General features: G+C 38.8%; 1 protein-coding gene across 3 annotated transcripts in view; it reads left to right on the top strand.

Moving 5' to 3' along the window:
- Positions 1 to 2690: 2690 nt before the first annotated feature.
- Positions 2691 to 17013, top strand: part of LOC124612412 (diphthine methyl ester synthase) — an 84370-nt gene continuing 70047 nt past the window's right edge. The window contains exons 1-2 of one of the 3 annotated variants that reach the window (XM_047140608.1): positions 2691 to 3130; positions 3206 to 3439. In XM_047140608.1, coding sequence (XP_046996564.1) covers positions 2996 to 3130; positions 3206 to 3439 — 369 coding nt within the window. In that variant the 5' untranslated portion in view covers positions 2691 to 2995. The remainder of the gene's footprint in view (positions 3131 to 3205; positions 3440 to 17013) is intronic. The other 2 variants (XM_047140607.1, XM_047140606.1) reach the window with 2 other exon arrangements.

Here is a 17013-nt window from a genome sequence, read left to right on the forward strand (position 1 = left end):
AGAGCCTTGTGCCTCACGAGATCGATGTGTTGTGTGTGCATATGAAGGGCTTATTTCAATAGTGGTACAAGTCCATTTTTGTTCATTTTGAGATACAGGGTCGTAATGTTAAATGAGCGCTGAAAAATCTGCAGTTGAGATACCAGAAATATTCAAGCATATGGCTTCTTGCTAGAAATGAACCTTTATTTATGTTTGTTTGGATCATTAATTTCAGAGGCATTATAGACAGAAAAGTGGAGGTAATGGACTTGTACCACTATTGATATAGGCCGTTCATATTATACGACGACATGCACATTCAGCATCAGTTATGGTTGGTCAAACACAGCTGTGACTCTGAATGTATTATATTAATAAGAAGCAACATTGCCTTTTTCTCCTGAAAATATCAAGTAACCTAACAAATGTGTTTGATTCTGCTTCCAATATGACAGTTTTGGTTAATACTCTACATACCTACAGGACTTTGCAATGTTAACACAGCAGAACTCAGACATCTATATAAGTGTAGTGAAATGAAAACAGTATTATTGAGTCATATGAATGCCTCACTTTTGTTCCGACACAGTTCAAAACTCGGGAGAAAAGTTTTACGCCTGGTGTTCTGTATGGCAACTTCACACACAAGAACTTTTTGCCGACACTACTACCACCTACATAAGTAAGCTTTTCCTGTGTTACTTTCAAGTAATGCACTTAAGCTATTCCTGATTTAACTGGTAGATCTGTACTTCCCACTTTCATATCAACAGCCTCAAAATGCATACTGTAGACTTCCAGATATGTTACAGGTCAGCGTCACACCAAGATTGTGGAGAAAGGGGGGGGGGGGGGGGCGGCATGTCACACTCCAACAAGCGTTTACCAATAAATAAGTGTCGGAAAATTACGAGAATAGGACGGCTTAACATGTGGAAAATGAGATTTTCATTATTCACTCACTGTATTTAACATTTATTATTCCTTTAAAATCGCACAACAACTTCAATAAAACACAGTTTAATCACTCATCTGCACAATTATGTCACTTTTAAACTGCAAATCCTCTAAGAGCTGTCTTGAATCTTCACGAGTCTCTCTCAACAGCCTTGATGTGGATAGATACGTACAGCAACCAGTGATCAGACTCAGAACGGTGTCTGCAAAATCACAAGGATTATTAAACAATTAATGCTGTCACTAATTACAAGCAACTGACAGAGTAGTATTACTAATATTTGCTGTAATGAAAGCCACTCAATGGGGTATATTTCACATTTGCAAGAACGATCTCACTGAAGCAAGTCCATCGAAACACTTAGAAACTAACCTCTCGTCTGACGAAAACGATCTAAAGACGCAGTGGCAATTTCTCCAGATCTGTTGACGATGATATTTTGAGTTATCACTTTACTGAGTGAAATGTAGTTCGGGTACCTGTGAACATAACAATATGTTAGAATTCACTTTCTAAACACGAACTATTAAGGTACTGTATGGCTACTTACATATTAATTACACTATTAATATTTTCACAGTTGTTTCTTTAATACAAAATTAAAGCCAACGGAAGATCAAACGTAGAACATATTTACCAATAACAGGTTTGTTGAGATGCAATTTTGTGTGGACAGATGTAACTTTTCCATACGGTGGTAAATCGCAGAAGTCACAGAAATCGCAGAAGTTGCAGAAATCACTGAAGTAGCAGAAATCGCAGAAGTAGCAGAAATCGCGGAGGTAGCAGAAATCGCAGAAATAGCAGTGTCGGAGGGATACACGACCTAGGTTCCTTAACTGCGACAAATCACAGTTAAGAATAACAGATACTGATAAGTAGCATTCACAGAAATCACTGATATCGGAAAATCGCAGTTCAGCCCATCACTACTACTTGTGACTCTTAGTTGCGACTTGTCACGGAAATCGGAGTTGGACTCGATAGCGTGTCGCAGAGATGAGCGTGACAGCGTGTTGCAGAGATGAGCGTAGTACCAACTTTGGCCAACAGATGGGACTGTTAACTGCGCTTTTTAGTTGCTACTTGCGACTTCTAGCAACACCGACTTTGAGTCGGTGTTGCTTCTAGTCGCGACTTGTCACTGAAATCGCAGAAAGCAGTACGGAATTCGGCCAACAGATGGCTCACGGCGTTGAATGTGAAATGCTACTTGCGACTGCTAACTGTGACTGAAATCGCAGTTAGATTTTGTAAAGTTGATATTGTGATATCTGTGACTTCTCAGTCACTGTGATTTCTAACAGAAACGCGATTTCCTGCCCACCACTACTTCTGTGTCAGAGGACTGTTTTACTGCTTTAGATTGCTTGTCGAATCTTTGTGGCAGTTTCCTCTTCATCGTCAGTTGAGGTGGCTTATTTGGAATGTCAAACACTGTGGGTACTGCATTCCACGCGAGTTTGTTGTTGTCTGCGTTCATGAACTGGTTTTGTTCGAAATGTAGCGAACAAAACCTAGCTTATTATTCATGTAAACTGGGTCATAAGGTCTTCTCGTCTGCTACTAACAAGCCATTTTCTGCTCCTAAAAGTTGTGTCTTCTTCCTGTTGTTGCTGCAATTTATTGCGCTACAAACGCTCCCGCCAGTAAAATCCATTGTATAAAACGAAATAAACAACCACTATTCTCTTTCACGATCGCGCCGAACTCACAGTGACGCACTACGCAGTGTAACCTACCGGCCGCTTGGGGCGCTGTAGGCAACAAAATCGAGGTGAAGTGTCGCGACTCGCGAGTGTTGACTGTGCTTGTATTAAGTGGCTAATGGCTTCACTGGTGGAAGTCTATCTTTCGTAACCTGAGTGTTCAGAATGCGAATTCATTTGCGCTCTTAGTCAAATAAATAAGTTGTGGTATACTAACAGTACGACAAAGTGTTAGAAGTTCTTTCATTTGTTCATTCATCCATCCGTCCATCCAAGTTTGAAACCTTGCGAGTTAGTCTGTTTTTTAGTATCCTAGATTCTTATATGATCCGGGATAGTATCCAGAATGCTCTACGTTGTTGGTTTGGGGCTGAGCGATGTGAAAGATATCACTGTAAAAGGGTTAGAAGTGGTCAGAAGGGCTGATAGAGTGTACCTCGAAGCGTACACATCTATTTTGTGTGATGGGAAGGAGGCGTTAGTACGTTCAAGTTAATTGTGTTTTGAATGAAACCAGTTTTTGTTTTCTTTGTAAGTAATTGATAAAACTTTGCAGGAACAATTTTACGGCCGTGACCTGATTATTGCGGATCGTGATTTAGTTGAACAACGGTCGTCCGAGATTTTGGAAGCAGCCGATGTTAAAGATGTTGCTTTTCTGGTCGTGGGCGATCCGTTCGGCGCTACAACACACACAGATTTAGTACTTCGAGCGAAAGAAGCAGGGGTTGAATGTAAAGTAATTCACAATGCTTCTATACTGTCAGCGATAGGATGCTGCGGTCTACAGGTACAGCTGTAGTAATTTCTATTTTTCTCGTATATAATGCCCTTATATGAGGATTTTCAGTGGCTCAGGTGGAGAGGAGGTTAAATGATCTTGCATATATTAATTATAAGCAAGTTGGCAATAATAACATACAACATATGTGGGAGTACGACAGTTTGTCATTGAACATAAAGATTTGTTCTGTGGTATTTTCAAAAGGCAAAAAAGAAATGCAAGGAGATTGTGAACGATACATATTGGACACCTTGTATGCACAGCTGCATATAATGTGATTTTCAAGTGACAAATTTGAACATAATACACTGTTGTTGTTGTTATTGTTGTGGTCTTCAGTCCTGAGACTGGTTTGATGCAGCTCTCCATGCTACTTTATCCTGTGCAAGCCTCTTCATCTCCCAGTACCTAATGCAGCCTACATCCTTCTGAATCTGCTTAGTGTATTCATCTGTTGGTCTCCCTCTACGATTTTTACCCTCCACATTGCCCTCCAATGCTAAATTTGTGATTCCTTGATGCCTCAAAACATGTCCTACCAACCGGTCCCTTCTTCTTGTCAAGTTGTGCCACAAACTCTTCTACCCACTTCTATTCAATACCTCCTCATTAGTTATGTGATCTACCCATCTAATCTTCAGCATTCTTCTGTAGCACCACATTTCAATAGCTTCTATTCTCTTCTTGTCCAAACTAGTTATCGTCCATGTTTCACTTCCATACATGGCTACACTCCATACAAATACTTTCAGAAATGACTTCCTGACACTTAAATCTATACTCAATGTTAACAAATTTCTCTTCTTCAGAAACGCTTTCCTTGCCATTGCTAGTCTTCATTTTGTATCCTCTCTACTTCGACCATCATCGGTTATTTTGCTCCCGAAATAGCAAAACTCCTTTACTACTTTGTGTCTCATTTCCTAATCTAATTCCCTCAGCATCACCCGACTTAATTCGGCTACATTCCATTTTCCTTGATTTGCTTTTGTTGATGTTCATCTTATACCCTCCTTTTAAGACAGTGTCCATTCCGTTCAACTGCTCTTCCAAGTCTTTTGCTGTCTCTGACAGAATTACAATGTCATCGGCAAACCTTAAAGTTTTTATTTCTTCTCCATAGATTTTAATACCTACTCCGAATTTTTCTTTTGTTTCCTTCACTGCTTGCTCAATATACAGATTGAAAAACATCGGGGAGAGGCTACAACCCTGTCTCACTCCCTTCCCAACCACTGCTTCCCTTTCATGGCCCTTGACTCTTATAACTGCCATCTGGTTTCTGTACAAATTGTAAATAGCCTTTCGCTCCCTGTATTTTACCCCTGCCACCTTCAGAATTTGAAAGAGAGTATTCCAGTCAACATTGTCAAAAGCTTTCTGTAAGTCTATGAATGCTAGAAACATAGATTTGCCTTTCCTTAATCTTTCTTCTAAGATAAGTTGTAGGGTCAGTATTGCCTCACGTGTTCCAACATTTCTACGGAATCCAAACTGATCTTCCCTGAGGTCGCCTTCTACCAGTTTTTCCATTCGTCTGTAAATAATTCGCGTTAGTATTTTGCAGCTGTGACTCATTAAACTGATAGATAATACACTAAGGACACACACACTATCAAGATAACAGGGCTATTCTCATACTCTATTCACTGGGGTTTTGATGTGGAAAAAAACCAGTTTACATAAACGTGACTTAAGTCACCTCGAGCAGTATCAACATGCTTCATTCAACAAGTTATAACTAATTCAGTACTCATTCTTGCCTTAATTGAACCAGTACTTCATGTTACAGGATTCATTAAACTGCTGTTAATTCATTGCAAGTTCTGCAGTGTAATTATCAAATTCCAAATGTTGGTGCTGGATAATAATTGTAGGTTAGTACACATGGTAGTAATAAGATTCACAATTTCTTCTCAAGATGATGATGATGATGATGAGGAGGAGGCGGCTTGCTGGATCATACCCAATGTTTCGACCATGGCACAGCCAGCTATCAGGCATGTTGATGTACTCCCATAGTTGTGCATGGCAATAGGGCTTATTCTGTGATCAAAGTATTGCCTATGTGTGGCCTGGTGATCAGTATATGAATTAAAACAGCGTTGAGTGGAGTAGCATTTGCTTATAATGAATGACTTTCCACAAAAATATGTGAGCGCTGTAAAGAACGAAGTGTGGCAAGAAGTTCTTGCAAAGGTAATGGTCTGCCATACCAAAAGATATCAATTTTCTTTTAACATAAATACTGTGCACAAATTTTATATGACCAAGATGATACAATTGTGTTGATTTATGAAGTAATGTAATGAGGTTACTTGAATAGGTTGATATTTTATTATGTTGACTACTACAAACCCAGTGATTGATGTTTCACCGCCAGGCCCGGCCATGGTGCCAAATGTGAGATCCTGATGGGGCCAGTGATGGCAGTGAAGATGTTAAGTAAAAGTGTTTCCCATGACTAGGCTAAATACTTATCCTAGCACATTTTCCTTCTTTATGATTTGCCTTCCCTTCTCCATCCCCTTGTCTTGATCTAGACAGCCCAGCTCTCTGCTGGTTATTTGTTTAATTTAATTTTTTGCCTTCTCCTATTTTCTTTTCCATAACACTGGGTTACATCCAGCTTCTCAACTAGGTGTACATTGCTTATTTTACTGTTATTCCTCAATAACCTAGAACAACTGAATTTAACTTATGATGTGGCAACCTCCATGTTGAGTAATTTAAGGATTTTAGCTTGATCATCATCAGTTTTGATGGATTTTGCACTGAATATATCTAAAAGACTTGCATGAACTTGAGCTGATTTTCAGGTCCATATATAAATTGGTGTAGATCATCCTCTGCTGAAGCACTACAGTCCTTGGAGACCCTTGACTTTATCTATTTTCCACCATACTTCTCAGTTTTTTCAACTGTTTTCTACCCTTGGACTCCCATACTGGTGAGATTTTCTATTACATCATCAATCAACTTTCTTCAAGGTCTCTTTTCACTAAGCTGCATGGGTCACACTACTCATAATTTTCTTAAATAGTATTCTATCTTCCGCCATTCCTTTCACGTGCCCTGGCCATCATATTCATTATAATTTGACAAATTTTACTATATTTCTTCCTTGTATTAATGCCTATAGCTCAGTAATATGATGTATCTTCCAGCCTTCTTCCTCCTTTATTGGACAAGAAATTTTATGTAATACCTTTAGTGCAAAGGTTCTTAAAGTATTCCTGTCATCTTTTGACCCATATGTGACAACTGTGTGAACTCGAGTGTTAATTATATACTAAGAGTTTCATCCTTTTGGAACAAGACTGGTTCTGAAGGGATGTAGATAAGCAAAGCAAGCTCTGTTCTCTGACTGCAAGATATTAAGGCCCCCAAGTAATTAAAAAAGGACAGTCCTTTGAAACACATCCTATTTATATTTATCATCATCAAATCATCCTGAATTCTTTTGTTTCTTCTCACATCTATTATTTCTTTTGCAGCATCATTAATTGTTTTTATCAATCCCGCTCCACCTTGTACCTAATCCTGCTGGAGGCTCTTCATTGCTCAATTTAGTGTTAGTTGGTATTATTTTGATTTCATTGGGAGTTTTAAGTTTTTCTATATTACATTTCATCCTCGTTTCTGGTTCTGTTTTTGTTTAGCAATGGTAGTTTCTTTCTCAACCACAAAGTGATCTGAGTTACAATTTGGCCCTTTGCAGTTCTGTATGTCTATCGTTCAGGTGGATTGGCTGGGATTCACTAAAGTATGGCAAAGCTGGTTGACTATTTCAATGACTGCAGGCTTTCATGCACACAGACAAATCCTTTTGTGTGGGAAGCAGGTGCTCTTAATTATTGTGTTATTCTTTGCTGCAAATTGGCACTGTAGAACTCCTTTCTCGTTGCTTTCTTTGTGCTATGATTGTCCTCCAGAGACTCCTTGTTGTTGCTCATTATTCCCTATTTTTGTATTGGAATGACCTACTACTAACATCAAATCATTCTTAGGTACTACATAACAAACTTTTTTCAGGTCTACATAGAGCTGCTTTTTTTATATATATATATATATATATATATATATATATATATATATATATATATATATATATATATATATATATATATATATATATATATATCTGGTGCATGTGCATTTATTACTGATATGTTCCCAAATTTCCCTTTTATTGGCTGGCCACACACGAACAAATTTAGCAGTGGGCTAAATATATTTTCAGTGGATTCTTGAACACTTGCAGTCCCTAACTGTGTGTTAGTGGAGACACGACCCTCCAACCACCTAGCCACAGACTCTGTTGCAACTTCTGAAATCTGTTGCCGACGGCCTCTAGCATGTTGAACATGCACCACAGTCATGGGTCCATTGATAAATTGTGGAAATATGGCAATTTGCCCCCACACACAAATGGACCTGGCCTGCGGATGGATTGGTGAGACTAGATCCGACAGGCGGGGCCTGTACATTAGTGGGAAATAACAGGCTTCAGATTGTGTGGCCAAAGCCATCAGAGATACCAGCATTACAGGCCCACAGTTCTGACCCATCATAGAAATCCACTTGTGTGTGGCCAGCTGCTCCAAGTCTGCACATTCTTTTATTTATGGGTTCAATTTCTAATAAGCCTTTCCTAGTTTTCTTCACTATTATAAATCCTGTTCCAAACTGGCTGATTCTTTCCTCTGGCCCACTAGATACCAGTGAGTTCTCAGGTTTCAGTCTGCCCGATCCCATGCCTTTTTATTCCTTGTAGCTGTACATCATACACACAAACTGAATGTGAACCAACTGCACGTACAGTTACACATTACCTGGAATATAATTCACAAAATTATGAAAATCCAATTTCAGTCAATTTATTTTTTAACCAATAAACACTTTTTCATATAGCTCATTAGCAAGTAATGTTCTCTCAGAACTTTTTCTCTGTCTACTCTAATGGAAATAGCTCTTTCTCTGTGGACAAATTTGACTAAGTTATTGAGCTTAATAAATTTCCAAAATTCAATGCCAAATGTTTTAAGCCCACTTCTTTTCATGCTTTCCCTTTGCATTGTCCCAGTCAGTATTGCTTTTTTTTCTGTTTCATTCCTTTGTGAAACACAAAATTCATCCAGTCTTTTTCATGGGCCAATCCTGGGGAATTATGGTCAAAATAGGATTCCTGTATGATTTGTATATAACTTCTAATTTTTTTATCAGCTTGTGATTAAAATAATCAAAAATTGTTTCCTTGCAATCGGTTGCTACAATTCACTATGATCAGGTCCATGAAGTACATCAGTTTTCTTCATAATTGCATTTTCAACATGATGCATATTTTACTTTTTAGTGGAGACTATAATAATAGAATCTTCAACATGATGCAGATTTTGCATTTTAGGGAAGACTAGTGCTTCTTGATAAAAGCATATATGAGCATATCCAAACATAAATCACCTTGTCCATTAAGCAGCTGTTGTTCTTCTAAAGAAAGTTCTTTTAAGGTTTTGTACACAGTTAAATGGCAAACAGAATTTACAACATTTTCAAAACTACAAGAATTTAACTGGTCTACTTTAATTCCATACCACAAATTCACTTCCGACATTGCTATGACAAGTTTCAAGTCGCTACAGGCAGTAACCGTTTTTTGGAATCTTAAACTCAATGTATAGAATAATTCATGACATCAATGAAGCCGTTCAATACTGCTTCAAACACATTTTGCAAAAGAAACAGGAGTCAGGCATGAGTTAACAAACAGTATGTAAATGTACAGATAAAAGCCCAATACTTGAACAAAATTTCAGATGAGGTGGCCTTGGAACAAAAATAAGCGTTTCACGTAGATGTAAATGAGTTCTTTTCAGCACTATTAAAAATTAGAAAATCAGAGATGACAGTTTTAAGATACATGGTACCAAAGATAGACAAAATTGGTACATTTTGGCATTTTTGGTTATATTTGGTATCTGTTAACAAAATGGTAACATGTGTAGGAAAGTTCATAATTCAGTAACTTCCTGACTGCAGAGAGACACTACTCTGACAGATGGTCACATTTCCGGTGCCCTTTAATCGCTACTTAGCTGTCATTAAAATATGGGGAAAATTTTTAAGCAAGCCTCAAAAGATTTGCCATGAGCATTGCTTTCTGATCTTCATATGTGTCTGCAGAATGAATTTTCACTCTGCAGTGGTGTGTGCGGTGATTTGAAACTTCATGGCAGATTAAAACTGTTGTGCCAGATGAGACTCAAACCCTGGATCTTTGCCTTTTCCATGCAAGTGCTCTATCAACTGAGCTATGTAAGCATGACTCATGTTCTATCCTCACAGCTTTACATCCACCAGTACCTTTTTCCTGTCTTCAAAACTTTGTGGGTGTTCGTGTGCATATCTGTGCGACTAAAAATTCAGAAAGAAAGGAGTTTTCATCCCTTCCAGAAATGTAGACATGAGGCTATGCTAATGCTAAATCTATTACCACAACCTTAATTTTGTATTCTGCAGTCAACCAAACTGTCACTTCCGAACCTAACCTTGACTTGTATTAGGTTATCACTACAACAAAATTTCAGGGAGGGGGACTATCGCGCACTAGCCCAACTCTGACATTGGGAATTTCCTCTGTAGCAGATACCTTTAATTCATCTGCATATTCTTAAGTTTTAAGTTCTTGTATAATCATGTGTCCCATTACTCTGTTTGCTTGCTTTCTGGCCTTGTTTCAATGTTACATGTATCCTGTCTTGTCTGAGCCTCCTATGTTAGTTGTATGTTTTCTTCCTCTGTCCCAGTTTCTGTTTGCACATGGTTGACTGTTTTGCTGTTTTCTGCCACATTCCGGTTTTTGTGTTTGTGTATGAATTTGAAGGATGTTATCCTTGCATTATTTGTAAATGTATGCACTATTGTGTTTGATGGGTATGGAATGATGATAATTAAAAACATGATGGAGTGCAAAGTAATGCATATATGAAAAAAACCTACTAGTGAAAAATGTGTTAACGTTAGGTGTGAAATAGTGTGTCCCAGAGAGAGAGCGTGGCATCAGTACTGTAGTAATGGAACTGTTCGTAGGAAAATTCAGTTTAAAATTAAATAATAGCAAGAAAGAAATCCAATAACAGTAATTTCATTATCTTCCATAAACATTTCCATCATATGCACAGTGCTTTAGAGAGTAGTGTTTGTGATTGATAATGGTATAACTTACTATAATGTAAGCACTCACAATCTCTTAAAGGTTTTGTTTAATTGATAGGCACATAAAAAGGAACTACTCCAATATCAGTTTTAAACAATCTTTCAGTTCAGTTTTTCATGTCCTATACAGAGTTTTTCAGTATCACAGTGCTGTTACATGATGTATTCCAGTGCAGATAATGAAAGCTGGAAGTATAGTCATTGAAAATAATTGCATAACTTAAAAAGTTACAGCTGTTATCAATTTGAAGATTGGTTTTGGCATCACAGTGCTTTAGTAGGTGTGATCTTATTGGTGGTAGTATGCCTTTGCTTTCCTTAGACCTCTATAAAACTTATCTAGCCAGTTATAGTGAGACCTACAGTGTGATATGGTCCCTGAATGCAGAGATCTTCCTGCCCTCGACTACGCCATGGTAAGGATTTCAGATCAAAAGATGAAGAGAAAAGTTGTTTGCCAAGTATTTGGTGTGCTCTAGCGTGGGCAAAGACTCCTTTAAGATGAGTAAACCATTGTTCTTTATTGCATGCACTGAAGACAAGTTTTTTTGTATCCCCAGGTACTTGAAAGATGACGGTGAACATGATGAACAGTCTAAGATGTGTGTCTTTCATCAAGCTTTGCCATGTCCTGACTATAACTATGCCTGAAATAAATCCAGAGGCTCATCTATGTTAGGGATTTCATTCTACGAATGACGATGAATTGCGCAAAGTCCCATGGTGTGAACTTCATCTCAACCCTCCACTATCACCATACACACATAAAATGTTTGAGGTTTGGGCATATTTTTTCATACTGTACCTGTGAGCCCCAACTATGTGGACTACGGAAGATAAATACAAGAGGGAACTATCTTCTGTGTGAATTAACTGCTCAGGAATACACTCACATGCATCACCAGCCTGTCCTGCATTTGAGAAGGAGAAAGGGATGCAAAATAGAAAATGATCAACTGTTTGATATACCTAGATGATGGAAGGAAATCTAAAAGACTTCACCATTTTGTAATCTCATGTAGGTGAGTTAATATTGTGACAGTCTTTGACATAATCTAGGTAAGGTGATCAATACTTTACCTCCAAGTCCTAGTGCCATCGCCACACAAATAACTCACGTAATAGAGAAGACATCTCCTCTAGGGTCCAAAACTTAACTATCATTTAAAACCACCTGATCACTGCAGCCAGATAGTCACCATTTTTCTGTGGTATCCCCGGAAGAAAGATCCCCCAATCCCTTCGAGATCCACAAAAGGCTCATACCAATGCACTTGTCTTCTGTTTCTGCATTGAAAGGAGTATAGCTGTCACATCCATGATACTTTATAAGCCACTCTTCCTCTCTTGGGTGTACTAAGGCGTGAGGAGATAGGAAAACTTGGTCATTTTAGGGTGGGTATTCATTCAGTAAAGCCTGGGATTCCAAGGCTGGTGAAGACTGTCCTGTATAATTATAAACTCTGGATGTGCTTCAGCAATTACTTTGTGCACTTTGGAGTATTGTTTGTCACAAGGATAAAGGATCTTAGCTTAACAGCCCAAATTTGAAAGTAGGTTTCAGTGGTTTTTGGTTGCCGTTAACTACTAATTCCAACCTCCTGCCTTTTACTTTACTGATTAAAATAATAGTGTGTATTTCTGCATCATTGCAAACTACCTCACCTCTGCAACTTATCCTGTACTGGCAGCTATGAAATATTCTCAAATCCAACTTTCTTCTAACCAGTAGAATGTGCTCCTTCATAGATATGAATGTATTGAGCCTTGTTGTAAAGCATGCAACTACTTCATGTACAATGCACATACAGGCATAACCCATTGACTCTTTCAGATGTACAATTAATCCAACTCTGTATAGACCTGTCAAATTAATGGTATTTTCTCTTCTGTGACATCACCCTGTCATGGTCTTACACTATGTGATCAAAAGTATCCAGACATCTGGCTGAAAATGACTTTGAAGTTCGTGGCGCCCTCCATCGGTACTGATGGAATTCGATATAGTGTTGGCCCACCCTTAGCCGTGATGACAGCTTCCACGCTCACAGGCATATGTTCAATCAGGTACTGGAAGGTTTCTTGGGTAATGGCAGCCCATTCTTCACAGATTACTGCACTGAGAAGATGTCAGTCGGTGAGGCCTGTCATGAAATTGGCATTCCAAAGCATCCCAAAGGTGTTCTATAGGATTCAGGTCAGGATTCTGTACAGGCCAGCCCATTACAGGGATGCTATTGTTGTGTAACCACTCCACCACAAGCCGTGCATTATGAACAGGTTCTCGGTCGTGTTGAAAGATTCAATTGCCATTTCCGAATTGCTCTTCAACAGTGGGAAGCAAGAAGGTGCTTAAAACATCAGTGTAGGCCTGTGCTGTGATAGTGCTATGCAAAACAAGGGGTGCAAGCACCCTCCATGAAAAACATGACCACGTCATAATACCACCGCCTCCGAATTTTACAGTTGGCACTACACAGGCTGGCAGATGATGTTCGCCGGGCATTTGCCATACTCACACCCTGCCATCGGATTGCCTCATTGTGTACGCTGATTCGTCACTCTGCACAACGTTTTTCCACTGTTCAATCGTTCAATGTTTACGCTCCTTACACCAAGCGAGGTGTCGTTTGGCGTTTACCGGCATGATATGTGGCTTGTGAGCAGCCGCTTGACCATAAAATCCAAGCTTTCTCGCCTCCCACCTAACTGTCATAGACTTGCAGTGGATCCTAATGTAGTTTGGAATTCCTGTGTGATGGTCTGGATAGATGTCTACCTATTACACATTATGACCCTCTGCAACTGTCAGAGGTCTCTGTCAGTCAGCAGACAAGGTCATCCTGTATGCTTTCATACTGTACGTGTCCCTTCATGTTTCCACTTCAATGTCACATTGGAAACAGTGGACTTAGGGATGTTTAGGAGTGTGGAAATCTCGCATGTGGGCGTATGACACAAGAGACTCCAAATCACCTCACCACGTTTGAAGTCTGTGAGTTCTGCGGAGCACCCCATTCTGCTCTCTCAGGATGTCTAATGATTACTGAGGTCTCTGATATGGAGTACCTGGCAGTAGGTGGCAGCACAATGCACCTGATATGAAAAACATATGTTTGTGGAGGTGTCCAGATACTTTTGATCACATAGTGTATGTATTCCATGGCACACAGCACATCTCATAGGTGGGACATTGCAAAAACTGCTCCTGTAGTCCCATCTTAAACTCATGTGGCATCCATCTGCATCAGAATACCGTACATGCACGAATAGCAAAAACTCTCAAACAGTGTGTCCTTCTGAATTACTTAACTAAAATAAAGAATACTTACATGGGTAGCACTCATCATTCGTTGATGTTGTCCAACACATCACTTTCATTGAGTGATACATTATAACACATATATCTCTCCTTAGGCAAATGATTTGGAAAATTGAAAACCATTGACATGTGCCTTTTATACTAAATGTTGTTTCATGTTATTCAATTTTAAAGTCTTAAATCACTACATAGTCATTCCATTTCTTATTCCTTACATTTGAATCACCCACAAGGAATTGTTAGTGACTGTTGTCATGTAACTGACATGGAATTATTTCTGTCAGATTGCATGAACATGTCAACCAGGTAAATCCCTCATTTGATATGCACCGAATGAGGTGGTGCAGTGGTTAGCACACTGGACTCGCATTTGGGAGGACGACGGTTCAAACCTGTGTCCAGCCATCCTGATTTAGGAGTGAGGTGGTGCAGTGGTTAGCAAGCACATTGGACTCACATTCAGGAGGACAATGGTTCAAACCCGTGTCCAGCCATCCTCATTTAGGTTTTCCGTGATTTCCCTAAATCACTTCAGGCAAATGTTGGAATGGTTCCTTTGAAGGGGAACAGCAACTTCCTTCCCCATCCTTTCCTAATCTGATGGGACCCATGACCTCACTGTTTGGTCCCCTCCCCCAAATCAACCACCAGCCATTTGATATCCATATCATCCACTATTTCTTTATACTGGGTGATCAAAAAGTCAGTATAAATTTGAAAACTGAATAAATCACGGAATACTGTAGATAGAGAGGTACAAATAGACACACATGCTTGGAATGACACGGGGTTTTATTAGAACAAAAAAAAATACAAACGTTCAAAAAATGTCCGACAGATGGCACTTCATCTGATCAGAATAGCAATAATTAGCATAACAAAGTAAGACAAAGCAAAGATGATGTTCTTTACAGGAAACGCTCAGGATGTTGTCTTTCAGTATCCCTAAAGATGTCGGTCGATCACGATACACTTGCGACTTCAGGTAACCCCAAAGCCAATAATCACACGGACTGAGGTCTGGGGACCTGGGAAGCCAAGCATGGCGAAAGTGGCGGCTGAGCGCACTATCATTACCAAACGACGCGCGCAAGAGATCTTTCAAGCATCTAGCAATATGGGGTGGTTTTTTTTGCTTCTAATAAAACCCCATGTCATTCCAAGCATGTGTGTCAATTTTTACCCCTCTATCTACATTATTCCGTGGTTTATTAAGTTTTCAAATTTATACTGACTTTTTGATCACTCGGTATGTATGGACTAGCCACAAAGAGGACTGTCAAACATTTCACAGCTCTATGATTCCAGATAAAGCACGGTTTAAACAGAGTTTGAAAGACTTTTTGATAGGCAACTCCTTCTACTCCATAGATGAATATCTTATTAGAGACTGGTAAGCCAGCTTACGAAAGAATATCTCTTAGATTTCAGTTTTGATAGCACTTGGTCACAAGGGTCACAATTAGGTATTTTGTGTTTGAGAAATTTATTAATAGTGCATAACAATGTTTCATTCTGACTGTGTTAATTCTGTAAATATTAGCTGTTCCAGTTTACCGCATTGTATTCACCTATTTTGACAGTCTCCTGACAGATGATCAGGGTACTAAGTATTATATTCAAATGTTTTATGTTATACTTTCCAACATGTTGCACACCCAAGCGAATCGTCTCATTTTTTGGGTCTGTGGAACGAAAACTGAATCTAATCTCTAATCTAATCTAGTTTAAATTATCATCTCTTCAGTTACGCAAGAATATTCATCACACTCAATACCAAATATCCTCTCCTGTTAACCAATTTAGTATTACCTTAACTTCATCTGGTTAATAAATTTCCAAAATAAATTAGGCCTTGTTATCTGTACCTCTTACTTGGTTTCACCTTCCCTTTGAATAAGCTAAGAAGGGGGGGAAAAAAACATATTTACAAGTCAAGCTAGCCTCTTCTACCAATTTTTATGGACCCAACCATGTAGATTTAGGGTACCAAAGAGAGTATAAATTCCCATAGTCCAAAACTCATATGCATACTATGCATATATAAGGTGCCAAGGAGATCCAAGTATCTTTTTTCAATTAACTAGTTTTTCACCAGACATGTCTGGAATGCATCACGGCAGATATAGGTGTGTAACACTTGTATCTGTTGTATGATTACCACAAACCAGAGGAGTCATGCACTGAGGTAACAAATGTCATGAGATACCTCCTAGTACTGTATTTTTTGGACTGTGAGATGCACATTAATTTGTAAGCAATTTTTTTTTTAAAAAAAATAACGTTTTTACCATTTTTATTATTACACTGCAAAACCAGACTAAAACAAAATTCGTTGTTTATAAAACTGAACTGACCTTTAAAAGCCTGAAAGTGTCATCTGAGCTTACTCCTCCTCCTCCTCCTCCTCCTCATCATCATCATCATCATCATCATCGTTGTCCTCTTCATATATAAGATGGTCTTCACTGCCATCAAGAGTGTTACTTATGCTGAACTTCTTAAAACATTTAACAATAATGTTGTCTTTCACTCTAGAAAATGTCTGTTTTATCCTCTGACTCACTTCATCCAACATCCATTTTTTCCTTTCGTCTCCCGTATACACTTTAAATAGTTTATTTATCAAGACATCAAGAGGTTGCAATTGTGAAGTAAGTCCTCTCAGAATACAGATTGCCAGATAGAGATAGGTTTCCCATGGCATTGAATTTATGGCCATTTTTAAAACTGGAAGTAATTTTAAGTCAAACACGGGACATTTTTATATTAATTTTGAGTATAAGACTCCTGAATTTTGGCGGCAATTTTTCAAAGAAAAAGGTAAGTCTTATAGTCCATAAATACGGTATTGTGTCGGACCACCTTTTGCCCACTACAGTGCAGCAACTTGACATGGCATGACTCAACAAGTCCTTGGAAGTCCAGTGCAGAAGTATTGAACCATGCTGCCTCTACAGACACCCATGATTGCGAAAGTGCTGCCAGTGCTAGATTTTGTGTATGAACTGATCTCTAGGTTACGTTCCATAAATGTCTCGTA

Source organism: Schistocerca americana, chromosome 4, assembly GCF_021461395.2.
Source record: "Schistocerca americana isolate TAMUIC-IGC-003095 chromosome 4, iqSchAmer2.1, whole genome shotgun sequence".
NCBI lineage: Eukaryota > Metazoa > Arthropoda > Insecta > Orthoptera > Acrididae > Schistocerca > Schistocerca americana.